This window comes from Pterocles gutturalis, unplaced genomic scaffold, assembly GCF_000699245.1.
Source record: "Pterocles gutturalis isolate BGI_N339 unplaced genomic scaffold, ASM69924v1 scaffold20198, whole genome shotgun sequence".
NCBI classification, from domain to species: Eukaryota; Metazoa; Chordata; class Aves; order Pterocliformes; family Pteroclidae; genus Pterocles; species Pterocles gutturalis.
In genome coordinates, this window is record NW_010123550.1 from 153,801 (window position 1) to 170,161 (window position 16,361).

General features: G+C 37.2%; 1 protein-coding gene across 1 annotated transcript; it reads right to left on the minus strand.

Moving 5' to 3' along the window:
* Positions 1–1,343: 1,343 nt before the first annotated feature.
* Positions 1,344–6,958, minus strand: LOC104465059. Its single transcript, XM_010077957.1, has 3 exons — positions 6,675–6,958; positions 5,580–5,707; positions 1,344–1,585 (listed from the first exon to the last, which is right to left on the minus strand). The coding sequence occupies exons 1-3, from the start codon at positions 6,956–6,958 to the stop codon at positions 1,344–1,346; spliced, it is 654 nt and encodes a 217-aa protein (XP_010076259.1).
* Between the last annotated feature and the right edge of the window lie 9,403 nt (positions 6,959–16,361).

Here is a 16,361-nt window from a genome sequence, read left to right on the forward strand (position 1 = left end):
TTTGCCCATAATCCTTGTTGAAGGGACCACAGAAAGTTTCTGAAGGAGGTGCCACGCACCACAGATCGTAGGTGTGGTAAGGAATTAAACTACTCCTTCCTGAGTAGATTATCTATTTCTTCCTAAATCTCTTGCTGGTTTCTGCCGTACAGCATTGAGTCCATGCCTATGTGGCTTTAAAATGAACACGGATTTACAATTCATTGGTTTCAATTATTCCAACATATACTGGTGTTCATTTCTGTGGAAAAGATGAAAAGGGAACGTAGTTCAAATCAGGTATATGACAGTGGTTGAACTCCCAAGGAATCTTGGAGGAGTGGAGTGTGCTGAAATACAATCCCCCAGACATGGGTCCTATCTGGGTTCTGAGATGACTTCGGGGACCTGACACGGATTTCAGACTGGACCCTTTGACTGAAAATTAAATCTCAGCAGTGTTCCTTGGGGAAGGATCAGGGGACTGTTGGCAGCTGCCCCCTGTCAGCACAGGCTGCAAGATTTGGAAATCTCTTAACTAAGCTGACAGGCCGCAGAGACGATGAATCAAAAATATGATACACGGATCAGCACACAAAGATGCAAGATGGTACACGGAAACCAGATAAAGCAGTGAAGGAAAATACCAAGTGAAGAAAGATGTTTAACTCTTTCACTAATGAGGACGATGTGCAGGTTACATATATGGTGTATGTGGGTCAAGCTCATGGTTTCCTTAAAAGATCTTAGTATTTAGTGGCACGGAATGTTTTTAATCAGCTGTGACTCAATACACTTTATATTTAATTGTTTCCCTTTGGGATTCATTTAATAAATTTCGTAGATGTTCCATAACGAGAAAGATAATGAAACTACATGAAGATAAATCTTTTAGTCACCAAAAAGAATGCACTTTATGGATGTTCCTGTATTTAGCTGAATCAATGTTAAGAGCCATTAAAATGAAATAATGATTGTGAGCTGATTTAAAGAAAAGAATCAAGCTATTTAACGCTACCAATTTGCTTTCCTCCAGAGATACAGTGTTTGAATGTCTGCCACTACATCCAACTGCAGTATATACAGTCCTTCCAATTTTTCATAATCTCATGCTACCTTCAGAGGGTCAGACACTGTACATATATTAAGTAAGCAGTGTAGTCCAAAACTAATTATAATGAACTAGTAGTGTCAGCTTTCTTTTTGGTCATAAAGCCTTTATCCTCTCTAAGACCTGAATTCGTGATGAAAGAGGAAAGGATAACAGCTCCACACTGTGACCCCTGGAGGTGACCATTAATTTGACATTGCAGCTGCTAAAAAGGAAACAGCATTACAATGTGCTTTTTTTACAGACCCAAAAGCTATGTCAGATTTATCACTTGATACTCAGTGACTGTCTTTAAATGCCTCTCACCTGGACTCTCAGACTCTTCCAAGACACATCTGTCAGGCGTATCCTCCACATCTTGGAAGTTTGCCGAGTTTGAGCTCTTGTCATGCTTCAGCGCACTGACTGGAGCAATAAAGAATAAAAACAGGGGGAGGGAGAAATGTAATGTATTCAGAAACAAACACTTCCTGATTTTCTGCAGAGCTTCCAATGCTGAAGACATAATTTGTAAACACAAATAATAGATTGAAATAAAACAGAAACTCAAAGCACTTATGTGCAACCAGAGCACAGCTGGGAAATCTATAGACAATAATTCATTTGGGAAGTTTGAGGTATCGCTTTAAATGAAATCCCTTTGACGTAAAAAACCACTTTTTTCACATAGAAACCTAAAATAATAAAATAATTTAGAAGCCATAAAAAGTGCTTGTCTGTTTCACGAAAGAAGCCAGTAAACAAAATAAAAAATCAATTAGGTGGTTTTGTAATTACTGAAGTCATCCACCAGGGAGAGAAATGGTATTTGTATATAAAAAGCTAGAATGTGTAATAAAACTAGCGATAATTCCAAAGTGCAGTAAAAAGCAGACTGTGTTGCAGGTTAGAGATTACCAAATTTGATTTCTTCTTTTACTTAATTGCTAAAAACATTTTCATTTCAGTGCAGGAAAGTATTTTCATGGAAACAATTATTTGTCTGTATATGACTCTTTAATTCACTAGCTTTTGAACAAATCCCATGTAAGTTTTCCTGGACAGAAGAGAGGAATTTCTCTTGTCAATGTCCATTTCCCTCTCTTCTGCTCCATGTGTCCATATGGAGCCACAAACATAACTTGAAGATAAAGTACAATTACTAAACAATATATTAGAGAATAGCACAGTAAAGATTAGATCTCAATTTTTCAGTCCCATTAAAACTCTGAGCTGATCCCATTTCTTAGGAAAATAGAGGTGACTAAAAAATGCCTATTTTTTTCTAATATCTAGAAAACTAAGCAAATTGCAAACTTCTAAACTAGTCCAGGTGGATGGGGATCCCACAATCTCAGTGTAGTTTTGTCCTGTTTTCAAAACACGAAATTCATTCCCTTGTAACTTTTGACAGAGGGGTTTGTTTTTGACTAAATGAATATTGGTTGTAGGGTTACTGAATTTAAACACCCATTTAAATTCTCCAAAATGATGTGTGAATTGACAAAGCCTCAGGGCATTATTCAGACAGGAAGAGTTCAAAAGACACATACTCCACACCAGCTTTCCATTGGTTTCCAGCTATTGATACCAGGTCGCCAAAAGGTTCCATCATTCTCGACTCCTGCATCTACACTGAGTCTGTTTGAAGCAATCAGGGCTTCAATATTATTGTGGAATTAGAGGTCCTTGAAAATGCAATATTCAAACATAATAAATAATAAAATCTATGATAGTGACACTGCATTTCACCTGGAAAAAAAAAAAGCCAGTAAATTTTGCTTAATAATCTGCCTTGGATGGCAACTGATAAATATATAAAACCCTGCCCAGGTAGAGGAGGAACACTGGTTACATTTCTAAGCTTACAAAAAGACAGTAGACTTGTATCAACAGTCAACTTATCCACATGAAGATGAGTTTTCGTTCTTGTCTCTGCAATGGAAGCATTGACATGATAATCTGCATGAGATGACACTGAAGAACAACTTACAATAAAGACCAAATGTTCTTGTTCACACAATGTGCAGGTCTTCAAAGATATCTGTGCTTTTCTCTCATTTTTACAACATTTAAATAATTTTCAAATAAACTAATTGAATGCCAGGATTCCCACTTCAAAAGAGAAAAAATGGAAAATACAAGACTGCATATTATTTTTTTTTAAATTGTTTTGTGCCAAATTTATTAGAACATTCTTTCTAAAACTGTTCTTCCCATTAAGCAGTCAGCTCCACTGTGCTGAGTGATGTATTGAGTCATTACAGCTGCGTGAATTTAAAAGTCAGAACTACTAGAGCAACAGGAAAATTTCCAGAGTATACTGTGATAAAAGTGAGAAAACAGAAAGTATGGCTATGCCTCTGCAGAGAAGGAGAACAATCACAAGACCTGTCTTCTCTAAAAAACATAACAGTGACCAAAAAATCAGGATCAGCCTTTCAAAACAAATGGAGTATTTTCACCCAGTAATGAACTCTCATAGTGCACCAAGGAGGGGAGATGTGGTCACAGCACCGAGCATCACTCCCAGTTGGGAGGTGGCAGGTACTTCTCTCACTGGAAGGCTGTGCTGTAATTGCTCCTGGATGGGACTAGGACAAACCTGCTCAAGTGCTCTCCCTCTGTCCCAGGCCATGTCAGCGCAAGTCATGTAATTTAAACGAACCTGCTCGGTCTTACAACAAAGCAGAGCAGAGCACTGTTTCTAGCGAAGGTACCGGATTCAGCTGAGAAGTAACTCAGAACACAACGAACAAAAGACAGCTAGAAGCAGGTCCATACACGGATGAGATACATCAGACGGAAGGTGTGAAGTGAACATGGAAGAAACCAGGACAGACCAGCAAGATCTTTGGACAAAGTAGGAGGATCTCCAGTTGATACACTTGAGTAGAGATTACAGAGATTTGGGGAGATCTAGGAGAGGATGGAGTCATTGAAAGCCAAGAAAGACAAAAATGAGAAAAAAGAGATCACAGACAGAGCTGATATGTCTGACAAATGACAAAAACAATGATGAAACACTCACACTAATAGCTGGTGGCACAGAATCATTAGGAACAGTTTAAAGGGAGGGGACAGCGTGGACAGAAAGGGTTTTCACAGGGACAGAAAGCAGACTTCCAGACACCTTGTGTAAAAAGAGCTGTCAGAGAATGAGGTAAGTGAAGGGAGGAAAATGTACATTTCAGAAGACCAGGAGACAGGCTGGGACAGGCCAGGATCCAGTCACCATTGCAAGTGAGGGATGTGGATCTCAGCCTTTCACTTCTTCAGAAGTACACGTACCTCCCTAGAAAAAACTCAGGCAAACAGACTTCACTATACCCTAGTTTATGAAGTTATACAATGAGTGTACGCAGTGAGTAAGAAAGGGACCCAGGCAGAGACCTTCAGATCTTTCTTTTCTAAAACATCACATGTTACATGCTCAATTTGAAGAGGAAGGTTACTTAAAAATATCAAAAAAGAACAAAGGGAATTGAAAAGTTAAAAATAAGGAAAGAACAGTCTGGCCCAAATAAAGATGGAAAGTAAAAAATGGCATTATGTAATCATGAAAAAAATATTTTAAAAGTCTTAACACTGACACCTACTTTACTATATTTTGCTTTAGAAGAACAGGATTTTATGTTCAAACACCAATAGGGGAAATACTGTTATGAATTGCTTATAACTAGGATGCTGATAGAATTTAAGTTATTTAAACATAAACAGTGTGATCTTTATTCATTCTAAGGATACTCTGTCCTGCTTTGGGTTTAAATGGACCTTAAAATTACTTTTGCTTCCATTTGAAAGCTAATTTGTGTAGCCGAAGTGAAGTATAAATGAACCCCAAATCTACAAGTCAGCGAAAAAGTTAAGAAACAATGATTTCTCATATAATAACTCCCATGATATTTTCCTTCTATTCAGTGCAGTGTAATTTCAATTATAACATGGACAGTAGAAATTACCTTTGTTAGCACAGAAGTAAGGTAAAAGGACAGATTTCATCGAGGCAAATGACCTTGAATTTGTCATACAAAAATGACATAAATCTTCATTGTACAGGATCAATCTTGAGAATTGTGTTAATTTTTTCTATCTTAATAAGCTCTTAAGAGTTGTTTACTGAACTTGATAACCATTCTCTTACATTATTGAAACAGAAAAAGACATTAAAAAAGGTATGAAATTTAGAATAGCAAAAGAATGTCGTAAGATCATACTATTCGATGAAACATTTATGTAAACAGTTTCAAAATATATAAATTCCACAAAATAAAAACGAATTATTTCCAAAAAGAGACCACAAACTGATCCATGATCAGTCTATGAAAGAACACTCTTGTGTGAATGAACTGTTAAATGATAAGCTGTTCCTTGTGAATATACACTAATCGCTAATTACAGCTACAACTCATCACTGTCATTTATTTCTACATTCTGTTTAAACTCTGAAAAGCCTTGTTCCACTCTGGAAATACCACACACTGAAGTCTAAATAACCTGCTCTACATACCAGTTTTCAGAGGGCAGACACATTGGAAAAAGAAGTTTGCATAACCCAGGTGAATAAACCAGGCAGTGTTTTCTGATAACATGCCTTTGCTATTGGCAAGGCGGATTAGTAACTTAAAGACAGTCTGTCTGCAGAGAAAACAAGAATTTACCTGTCATTCAAAACAAGCAGGTAGGGCAACAAAAAATTATTTTTCAATCAAAAATATTAGTCAAGATAGGGTATAGTGGATAAATACATTTAAGGCCCAATACAGAACACATCAGAACAACACCAGTCTAAATAAAACTGCATGAAAAAAAAGCTGTAAAGGAAAACAAAATACCAATGTTCTTCTTAATTTTGTAAATGGATAAAACAATTGTGCTGCAATGCCACTTCTGGGATGTACAGGATGTAGAGGCACTTACTGCATCATGGCTAAGAAGCTTGATGGAGAGCTGAACAATAAATGCTTTCAGTACTATTTTTAAAAAGTATAGATGCCATAAAAAGCATAAGAACAGGTGTCTTCGCTGAGACCATATATCACCAGTGTAAGTGTCCAACAACCATACAGTAGTACTTCACCAGAAATGTCTCCTAAACTCCAATCTGAAACTCAGGGAATTCAAAACCAATTTTTAAATTTTTATTTTTATTTTTTTTTTTAGCATTTAAGAACTCACTGTAGATTTCTGTTCCACAGACTTCTCCAGTTTTCCCTTAAATATGCAGAATTTTTGCATCCCTAACATCTTCCACCCTAACTTGCCCTAGCTTGGCAAGCTCCATTGCTTCACACTCAGTAGGCATCTCCTTCTGTTTGTTTGCGCATGTCCCCGTTGGCTTAATGTGAAACTTATTCTTGTACGAGAACAGGCATGTGTATGAGCCCTGCACACTCTCTCCATGACACTCATGACTGAACAGTCCTTTGTTTTAGCCTCTTTCAACCATCTCTTTTCCAGGCTGATGATTACTGTCCTACTCAGCGTTTTCCACATATTTTGATGCCAACCCAAAAGGAGATGATTATGTCACTAATATTATAAGAAATGAAGAAAATATACATGATAGGGCAAGTGAAATACTAGCAGCACTCGCAATAATCACCTCGAAACAGAAAAAGCAGATAATGAAGTTACACCAGCACCCATTCTGCACTCTCCGCTGAGCAGCGTGCCAGCAGTCATAGACTGGGGACGTGCCCTCGATGGCACCAGTGCTGAGTACCAGCCCAGGGATTGCTTCGCAGGTTTCACAGGCGATACTCCCGTTTCCTGAGCCTGGTGTGGTGTTCGCCTTTGCTGTTGCACCACGAACACTGTTGACTCATGCTCAGCTTGTGATCCAGATTCTGTTCTGAAAAAACTGTTACTTTGCTGTTTCTTCCTCATCCTGCTCTTTGCAGAAGATTAATCGTACCTCAGTCTAGATCCTTGCTCTCGTCCTTATTGAACTGAAGCCTCTTTTTTTCTTTTCCAGACCATTTCTCAGGCCATATAAACCGCTAATTCATCTCACTGACAGAAGACATCAGTTGCTGGTCATTTCATAATTTTTAGTGCTATTTAAAAAAACCCGCACTGATGTATGTAGTTGTCATTTAACTGAGAATGGCTGGTTGTTATCTTCTAATGATTAAATATCACACTGGCCCACTTTTCATTTCATTTTAATTTTAAAAAGAGAGATTAAGAAATTAACCTGGGGAAACACATTATTATTCTAAAGTGAAAGCTGCAGCATATGAAAGTCAGAACTGTCCTTGAAATAAGCCAGTATTGAAAAAGTCAAACTGGGAGCTACAGTAATTTAAATCTATTACACTGAATGCAGAAGTAGGACCTAATATTACACTGCAGAGCCCAGTTTGCGGAAACACCAACCCATGCACCTGGGGAAGCCTGAGCTTGCTCTTGCACTCTGTGAAGTCACATGCAAACGAAGCTCATTCCACTTCCTACGTGTATTCCAACTAAAGAACATTTTTATTTCTGTGTGAAATTTATTTTAAGATTTTTATACATTTTAAATTTTAAAAGTCCTGAAACTCCATTTTTCTCCCTCCCCTAATCTATGAGGACAACATTACTCTAGACAGGAAAACTGAAATTTTCAGTGATTCTCTTCCCAATATACCTTCAAGTTTTATTCACCCTGAGGGACTTCCCTACTTCTCTCAACTAAAATATAATGGCACATAACAAATTATGCTCTCAAAGGACATCCCATTTTTGTTTCATTAGTGCAATGAAACATTCACTCAATTTTAAAGCGGTTGTCTTGATCTTAGTTGTGATTTATACCAGAATCTGTCCATGTATTCTGTGTAGTATATATAATAAAACACCTAACTAGTTAAATTTGTCTCAGTGGGTTCTGCTGCAAGAAATGAAATACTTCCCCATAAAATCCCACACGTTTACTGCGCAGCTCTGAAGCATATGCTTCTGTAAAACTTAGAAGGATTTAAAAAGGGAAAATGGAACCCCAATCTGTCTTTAATTCTTCTATCATTATATACCGCCTTTTCTTCTCGATGTCCTCTCCACCTAGAAAGCCCCAATTCCTTTTTTCCAATTTCCCTAGATGTGTGGTACTGTATATTTTAACCGAAGATGGTGTAAGACTGAATTATTTGACCACATTTGATCAACATTATTCACACCTCTCATTATTTTTTTCCAACCAGTAACTGGGAGGCAGTAGCAAAACAATTTTGACCGGAATCAGTAAAGAAACAAATTTCAGTTCTAGTAGTTACTAGAAAAAAAAAACAACTAGTTTTTTTTTTTTTTTTCTTTCTTTCATGAAAGTACATAGCATCTCCTCACCTGTCCAATTTTCTAAAAATATGCAGCAAAATTGCCCCTGGTTCCTGCACATTATAACAATAGTGTGCGAGAGTACACATCGCAGATATGACTGCCTACCAGTGCATCAGTAGCTTCTATTAAAAAACAAACAAATAAAGAAATACTTTGCTTTTTTAAAATCCCATTATTGACAGTATTGACGTTATTACTTTCATGACAGTAGATTGATTTGGTATTCAAGTCTAAAATCATTAATCAGGGAATTCTCAGAGGATTCTGGTACAGTGCATTTCTACAGAGGAATTCTAGCTGTAGATCGCCTCAATTTGCTTTTAAAACCAAAACGAAACAAAAGTGCGCAGCACGGCTATGGCGCTGACATACCCCTGTGCATAATGTGAACGTTAGAGCTTGCATACTCTTCCCTTCTCTCCATCAAAGCTGTCCAAATAGCTTAATCCATGGGAAAAAATACACATGGAGCCTCTTTATTAACCTCTTCTGGCCAAATTATTGTTATTATTTTACATTATGGACTTGAAGGTGTATTACTGATAGGGAGGTAAAGCCAACTGCAGCACAGCGTGACGCTGCTGAATGGCTGCTCTATGAAAGTGGAAGTACTTATTTCCAAGACATTTCTGTGATGCTCCCTACTGTTAAAGTGTTATCTGACTTTAAAAGATTTTCAGTTCAATTGTAAGCAATAAGTAAACTCGGGCAGTACAGTACTGTATACTGAAGAGTTTCACTAGCTGGTCAAACAGGCATTATTCCAAGAAACTAACGCTGTATAGGACTGCTTCCTGGTGGCTGAGACCTCTGATTGGCAAAAGACAGTGGACTTTTCAGTCAGCAAGCTAGTTACCCATGGATGTGGCTCAAGGCTGACACACAGATTGACTGGTTCACACTAATTTACTTCACACAGATTCCATTTATCTCCTAGAAGATCCCCTGGCAGCAGCTTATAATGGCATATCCTAGGATGCCTGCCTGCATGAGTTTTTAAAGCGGCAGAGCTTGATGAATCTAAGTCCAGAAAACAGTTCACAGATTGAGGACTAGGTGCAATCAAAAAACATCAAGTAGCACAGCTGGGACTTGCTAGCTTGCTTGACTGGTTTGAGCAGCTGAGCATTAACTACGCTTGCTTTCCTGCTGGCAGCCCTGTGTCACTAGGACAAATCGGAGCACTACCCGACAGAAAAGAGGAAAAGAAAAGAAAAGAAAAGAAAAGAAAAGAAAAGAAAAGAAAAGAAAAGAAAAGAAAAGAAAAGAAAAGAAAAGAAAAGAAAAGAAAAGAAAAGAGAAAAGAAAAGAGAAAAGGAAAAGAAAAGAAAAGAAAAGAAAAGAAAAGAAAAGAAAAGAGAAAAGAAAAGGAGAAAAGGAGAAAAGCTAAGGCGAGGAGATTGTTGCATTCTATGGATACTATCAACAGATATAGGAAAAACTCATTAGAACATTTAATCCTTATGCTGCTCTGGGATTATCAAAATAAATAATGTTCAGGTTAGCAAATTGTGAGGCTAGGAAGCTGCAAAATTTAGTTATGCTAACAGTTTCTAGGAAAAAGACCTGAATAAAACTAAAGCTGTTGTCATTTATTTCAGATTAAAAATAAAACTATATTTAATCTAGAAATACATGTACAATGAAAGATAGTTACCAATATACTGGGCTTTACATTAAAACCAAGTGAGGTACAGATCAATGCAATTCTTTGCCTTCATAGAGAACAACAGACTTCAATAGGCGCAAGCTTTTAAACTGGATTTTTTAAAGGACTGAAAATACGTGTTTACACCATAGCTCTCCAAATTCAGATAGACAGAGACTATTCTTTAAAGTCCTTCTCAAAAAGGAAGCAAAAATTAATATTATTAGACAATAACATTTGACAGCAACTGTATTGTGAGGGATCCAAAGCACATTTAGTACTTAGGAGGGTAAAGACTCAGCTGTAGTGCTAGTTGATGAAAAAGTAGGATTAAGGCTTTAGTATGAGTCTTGACATGATCATGTTGTCTGCCTGCTGTCTTAAGCTTCGAAAAACAGCTGGGATCATCTTCTTATAAGCTCCAACTCAAAGATGTTTAAGCAGTTCCCAATCCAATTAAACAGAGGTAAATATAAGGAAGGGCCCTACTGAGCCCAATCATCTTATTTTTTTAATGAAAACCAGCATAATTGCAGGTTACACAACTCCTTAATCTCACTTTAAACCTAACAGACTGCTGCCTTATAGTGCACATGGCAGGCCCAGTTAACCCAAGCATTCTGTATTCGTGTGCTTAATTTTTGATCATTATCCTTTATTATGTTACTTGTAATCCTAAAAGCCTATGATTGTGTCCAGATATTTGGCAAGGATTGTACCTGGATATACAGGGATTCCTCTTCTAAGAGTAATGGATTAATTGGATAGTGCTGGACAACTACTAGATGGTTTGCAGTGAAACTGCTGTGCAGTTTTTAATTTGCGAAGTCCATTTCCTTCTCCCTCTGTCCCTGTCCTTTAAACTAATTGCCTTTTTGAACACAAGCAGTGCTGATGTAACAACCTATCTATTCTCACCACTAACATGACAGTACTACAGAAATAACACTGCCCTGCAGAGTGGGATGCTTACTAAAATCCTCTTCATAAAAATTAATAGAAGATATGGAAATCCTATTTTTCAGATGGAATTGAATGTCCAGTTTAAAAGCAGCTCTCTCACACATATGGCCCAGTCATAGTATTATCGCTGAAAGGCTTAGAGCATTGGACCACTAACCACACAGTCAAAAGATCCTTTGCATATGCAATCATGTTGTACCAAGGTATGTATTTTTTTTAAATTATTACAGTTAATACTGTAAAAGCAAAAATCCACATATGTAATCCTTCTACTTTGTTCTATATATATGCACAAGGACATTCTCCAAGGATGTAAAAGCAAAATCGCACCAGGGACTACTTCAAATACAGGCTCCTCGTGTCTGTAAGAGCAAGAAGCAAATTTAAACGATCAAGAGCGAACTGTTTGCAGTAGCTATGTTACATTATGCATGATTCTTGACTACACGATTTAATTAATGATTTCTAGATACATGGTTAATATTTGCAGTGAACTGGCATTCAGGGCAGCAAACTAGCATCTGACAGATGTATATAATTCTCTATTTTTTCCTAAACACCAGCTACTATGGACCGCTGTTCCTTTTTTGTGTAGCTGGAAATCTGTTTCATATACATGGACAATGATTCTGGACTGTGTTACAGGAGCATGAATCTAGATTAATTTAAGGCAGCTACTCTCCTGATGCAATTGAGAACAAAATCTGGACTTTGCTATTCTGTGAATTAATAGGCAATATTTGTTGATAGGTATAAATAGCAGAAAGGTGCATTGCTGAACTGATGGATGATACATAATTGTATTGATAATGAACCTGGACCATCTGCTTCAGTTACCACAAAAGGTTTGGGAAACACACTCTCCCCTTTAAGCACCACTGGATGTATCTCCAGAAAATGAATGTGGCACTCCCTCAAATCAGTAGATAAGCAAGGAGCTGTGAAGTACTTAATGGGTAAAAGATGACTGCTGTCTCATATCACACCTTCACTCCATTCACCTACACTCAACTTTATGCTTCAGGCCATCAGCATGATCCATCTGTAAGTGGACAAAAGAACCTGGACGCTCCATTTTGAGATGGGTAGTAAATAGCTAAGACACTACAGGCACTTCCAAGAAGATGGGCATCTAAGGAGGTGATTGACAAGCGTCTCTTTGGTTCAGAGGCTATGTGAAACCACATGTGTGAGGAACTAAAAAGCATGGTTCTAAAAAATGCAGATGATCTGCTGTTGATAGCTGAAGCATGGTCCAGGACCACATTCTTACTGGGGTTAAGCACCACAGGGGGAGGAAGAGCCAAGGAGCAACACAAGTGTGAGCTCTTCCACACTCACTTTGGTGCACTCAAGCGCTACATGAGCGTGAGGCAGAAACAATCTAGATGGAGAAGAGGCAGGATATTTTAAAATGTCAAATTCATTGCACTTCACTTAAATAAGGTTGGTCAAATGTAACGGAGCATGTTGCACAATGCTGCCCAACTTAAAAGTTTGTAGTGTTGGTACTGCCCCCTTTCAGCATGACTCAAGTCTTCAGAATTATGAGGCTTTTTTTAAAAAAAAAAGAGTTCTAGTGAAGTTATTTTACACTTGCATTTTTAAGTGTTAGTCTTTCTGGATGTTGAACCTTTATTCCTCAGGAAGATGTCCTTCTCTCTAGGTTTCTTTTGCTTTTAGTAAAAGTTAATACTTTCATATTATCACTTTGCTATAAGAACTGGGACTTCTAAAAAAGAAACACATGAAGTACCATAAGATTTCCATAAAATTAAGAAGGTTGGTGAAACAACCTTATGCTCCCTAGCTGTATTATCGTGGTAGCTAAGTCACTGGTTAAATTTGACTTTCCCTTGATATGTGACCATTAGTTTCTTGTTAATTCTGAAAGCAAAGATTTCTATTGCTTTTTGCAATATACCTAGTCAAAAGTATTTGAAATATCTTTATTTAGGTATTCTAAAATCTACCTGTTCCAGGTTGTTGTTTATTTGTGCACATCTGTATTACAATTCACACATAGAAAAGGTAGGCATGCACTGACAATTTGGAAATGATCCAGTCCTCAACAAGAAATTCCATATGGAAGCATTCTACCTGTGTCCTGCAGGTACTTCAAATTGTATTGCTGGTATTCTCCTCTTTTACTGGTTGACTTGTTTCTGTTCCTATATGCTTTCAACTACGAGCTTGTCTGCACAATCAGAGGTGAATCTAGGGACAGTCATATATATCCCTCTACATATGGAAGGATAAAAACAAATGTAGTGTTTCAGGAAACAGAATTGCCAGTTCACAAGATCACTAAAGGTTGCACTCCAGCTTGTAAGACGAGTGAAGTGGAAATGCTAAAAGGGCTCCTGCACAAAAAAGGTACAAATGTGCAGCAGGACCTTGGATTGCAGCTTCAAAAGCACAGTGCAATGGCTGTAGCGTAATTAACAGAGAACCCAGCATTCTTAAAAATAAACCACAGAACGCTCACTCCCTGCTCAGGGCACTGAGTTATCTCTGTGTTAACTAGGTGCACTTTAATAACAAGCAATAGAGCTCCTCTTGATTTACCACAACCTGAGTTTGGCCAAGGTGGCTGAGATGAAGCAAGCAGTGTAGAAATTCTAATGGATATGTAAAAAAGATTAGAACAGATATTAAAGAGTAAGACTTCCTGTAACTATGTTCAAAAGAGCAGAAGACAAGTTTACTTTCACCAGAATATAACTGGCACTCTGGAATCTGCCTAATCTTATCCAAAACAACCCTGATAAAGTCTCAGCTCCAAAATAAAGGCTCAGCCTTCTTAGTCCAATGATTTGAGACTACGCAGCTGTAGCACAGCAGTATACCTGATTAAAATGACTAATTCAATGCACAAAGCCCACTGAAACTCATTGGGCACTCTAGTTTTTGCACATCCTTTATCACAGACAAATGACAAATACAGGTGATCTTCTAGCTATTAACTGCTCGCATAGCCTGATGCTTTCTTCCAGAGGTGAACAGCCTACCTCTGCCAGGAGACCTCCTCCACTTTACATTTTTACATTGCTACAGAATTGCAAGAATTCTTGTGGCAGAATATCTACAGCACATGTGGCCTATTGGACTTCAAGAGCATGCAAACAGATTTGCTGTTTGTGTAAGGCATTTAGTACCTAGGTTTGTTAATTCACTTACAGACACTCTTTGTTCCTAGGAAAACCTGAAAGGCTGAAGAACAGATTAAAACAATTCTATCAATGTGAAGAGTTAAATTCAGATTTACAAAACTGGGATCACAGCAGTATTATCATATTGTATTATTATAAAATACATTATCTCTATCTAGTTACATTCACAGCTGCCACTTCAGGCTCCATTCCAAGGGAATCAGTCATTCAGAGCTGAAGGAAAGTGAAAATGTGGTTTAGAAGAACCAATCACTTGGTTTGTTTTAGTTCATGAAGACAGCTATTAAATGCAAATAAATAGTCAGGACTTACTTTTCTTGTTGTCTTATTTTTTATTCTTACAATGCCACCCACTAAAGAGCAGATTTTTTTCTTTTTTATTAGTTTATTTTGGACTGCATGCTCTTCTGAATGTATATTCATTTTCTTTCCTTTACTTTTCACTTCTTAAGAAGTTTCAATTAGTATTCATTGTAAAAGACAAAAGAGGGATTGTCCTTTCTCTGTTCATTTAGTTCTAGCACTTAACCCTAGTTAACAACAGGAATAATTATGGATACATGTAAAGACATGACCATGTCTGAGAAGTTAAATATTTCTTAAAAGAGGAAGTTTTCTTCACTAATCTACCAAATACTGTTTTCTGTACATTTTTCTTCTCATTTAATCTCTGCAGTATAATTGTACAATTGCTTTTGACTTTTAACTAGCAGGCTTGGTTTCGTTCTCCACAATTCTCCAATCAAAATTTTACAACCTTTGAAATATTTTTATGATACTATGAAACATATGCTCGATCTCTTCTGTACACACACCTCCTGCAAAGTTTCATTCATGGATGGGTAATGTTCATAATGTGCAGAAGTAGGAGTGACAAACACCTTTTTTTTCACTTTGTAAAAGCGGGCTAGGGTGTTCTGCAAGTGTTAGAAGAAAAGGTGTTTCTCAAACGGTCACCTACAGCGAATATTTATTGTACCGTGATTATAATAGAGTTTGCGCAATAATAAAGGCTGGAGTAGGACCTGGGGTTAACTCCCATGTAACAGTACATGGAGATGTCTCTAAAAGATTCAGAAAGAATACTGGGAAATCTCAGCACAGCTCATCTATACTAGAAATAGACTTACTTGTTTAGGAGCATGGTGTGTAGTTAAAAGCAAACAAAAATTATGCATAACATTACGGAGTATCTGCAAGATACAGGTGTTACTCATGAACAAGAGGAACTCTGTACTTCAACCTCAGCACAGGGCAAAGCACTATCCTGTAATGTTAGCCTGCATTTCATTCATGTCCAAGAGCTTTGTTTAATTTTCAGTTAAAACAAACCTCAACCACAAAAAACCTTAATGTGCTATCAAGACAGCTATAAAGAGTACAAGACTGTCCTTAAAGCTAAGGAATTTGTTAAAAGGACTACCACACCATGTTATAACTCTCCCCACTACAACTGGACTCCCAGCTTCCCCTACTTGGAAGAACACACCTCATTCCAACCAAACGTTACGTACACCTTTACACCTTACCAGTACACAATCATTTTTCTCTGCTGCTGGAAATCACAAAAGAGAATAGCTGATAACCTTACCGAATACTGATTTATGAGAGCTGCACTTACAAAAACAATTGACCACAGGTATTTTAAACACTAAAAATACACAATTCACAACACTTTGAGTTTCTCTATGAATACAGATGTTCAGGTTTTTTACACAATTTTAATTCAGTGCCTGCTTGCTTAAAATACTTCTTAGTTTACGTACATATGGTTGGGAATATTTCAGATATATATACATTTTGATACTTAACGAATATGTATTTTACAGCAATATGTAACAAACCATAAATTGCTTACACTATTACTAGAAGAAATCCATTTCTCTGAAAGCTATATATTCACAATACATTGTTGAACTATATATTGCATTAATACTTCACTGTGCTTAAAAACGTTAATATAGGTTATTTGTTTATTACTATGTCAAGGTTATTCATCATATGCAGTGTCAGAAAGCACAAGCTGACATCTCACATTGTCTGCTTCAAGGGCAAGACCAGTGTGACCTTTGGCTTCTTCTTTTAAAAAGGATGAAATCATTCCAGAGGAATAACGCTGAACTGCACAGCTCCCTTTAAGAATGAATCTGCCATTTATGGTTTCCAATTTTCCAAACAGTAGCAT